The sequence below is a fragment of the Vairimorpha ceranae genome, assembly GCF_000988165.1.
Source record: "Vairimorpha ceranae strain PA08 1199 chromosome Unknown NODE_361, whole genome shotgun sequence".
NCBI classification, from domain to species: domain Eukaryota; kingdom Fungi; phylum Microsporidia; family Nosematidae; genus Vairimorpha; species Vairimorpha ceranae.
Window position 1 is genome coordinate 1 of NW_020169656.1, and position 1,537 is coordinate 1,537.

The window sequence follows — 1,537 nt, forward strand, 5'->3', positions numbered from 1 at the left end:
CAATAATAGATGTTGGGTCTTGTTGTAAAAATATGGATAAAGTTATTGAGACATTACAAAATTTTTATCGATTAATATTATATCATTTTGAAAAAAGCAGTATTGAAGAGTTATTTGAAGAAGTGTTTTATTTTAACAGTAGAGAGTTAGAAAAACGACAATATATTGTCGATAATTATAAAGCAAGAATAATATTAGTAAAAAAGAAATCTAAAAAGCTAGCAAGCTTACGAGATGTAAATTTATTTAAAAACTCGAAATCTTAAGTACAAGCAACAAAAACCGATAAGATTAGCATGATTTTATTTGATAAGTTTGTAGAAGAGCTTACTGAAGAGAATGACTTGATAGCAAAAAAGAGACATAGAAAACTACACAAATATAAGGAAATTTTTAAGGTAAAAAAATACTAACATTTTATAGTTCTATGCAGGCTTATATTAGTACTCAAATATAAAATTCGTTTTCTTCATGTAACTCCATGTTTCATCATAGTCAAAAAATCAAAAATCTCCCCTTTAATAATCGGTTGTTATTAATTTACATTCTTCACGTCTTTGAAACTATGTCAAATTTTTGTATGAAGTCGCCAGCCGAAAATTTTAATTGAATCGCTGCGTGATATTGGCGAACAGTATTAGGATTTTTATAAAATATAAAAAATAGTGTAATAATTTTTAGGTTTTTATCTACATCTGGACTTTCAAAAATACTAAATGGGAACTTAAAGTAAATATACAGGTACTTCACATATTCTAGTTGCTTTTACTAGTTCCAATGCACGAAACCCCGGAATATGAAATAACAATTTTTTTTAATTCTGTTTCGAAAAAGTATTCCTTAGACTTTTGCAAATCATTATAACGTGTGTTTAATTCTTCTATGCGTTTTGTCGAAAAACATTTAATATTGATTTTATATCTGAGAAGTCAACCGGTCGGGAATTTTTGCTGTTTGTGTTTTCTTTTTTAGAGGCTGGAATCATTGATGTATTTTTCCATATCTGTTCGGGCGTTAGCTTTTCTAGTTTTGTGCTTTTTTATTTTGAGGATGTAAGAAATAAGATTTTTTAAAAGAGATTTTTTTTGGTATTTATATTTATAGGATCTTGCACCTTGTGTAATTTTATATCAGAAAACAGTGTAATATAAACCTACACAGCTAAACATTTGTAAAATGCTTCTTATATAACAATCAATTTTATTACAATGTTATTTTTTTGAATATCAAATATATTATGATGCAAAATTTATACTGTTACCTTTAAATATTATTCTTTCTATGGAAGAAAAGAAACCGTACTTTGGTGGCAAAATTCACCTTGCTGTTTTTTACTTTACAATATCTAAATCAATATTGTATATTTTAACATGGACACTGATTAGAGGAAATAAAGCTATATTAATTTACCTTATATCACAGCTTATTCTGTTTGGTGTAAGTTCTACATATCATACTACTACATGGAAAAATGAACGTGCAGAATATTTAGTTCGACTTATTGATCATATATCAATTTTTATATTGATATCTGGTA

General features: G+C 26.6%; 2 protein-coding genes and 1 pseudogene across 2 annotated transcripts; 2 read left to right on the forward strand and 1 right to left on the reverse strand.

Annotated features, from left to right (window-relative positions):
• On the forward strand, positions 1–266 carry AAJ76_3610003 (hypothetical protein; the record flags this gene model as incomplete). Its single annotated transcript, XM_024475339.1, has 1 exon — positions 1–266. A coding segment is annotated over one exon (266 nt), but the record flags the coding sequence as incomplete, so codon positions are not given.
• Positions 267–425: 159 nt separating this feature from the next.
• AAJ76_3610001024 (hypothetical protein) lies at positions 426–1,024 on the reverse strand (annotated as a pseudogene).
• A 257-nt stretch (positions 1,025–1,281) lies between these two features.
• On the forward strand, positions 1,282–1,537 carry AAJ76_3610001282 (hemolysin iii-like integral membrane protein; the record flags this gene model as incomplete). The annotated part of the gene is made up of 1 exon (XM_024475338.1): positions 1,282–1,537. A coding segment is annotated over one exon (256 nt), but the record flags the coding sequence as incomplete, so codon positions are not given.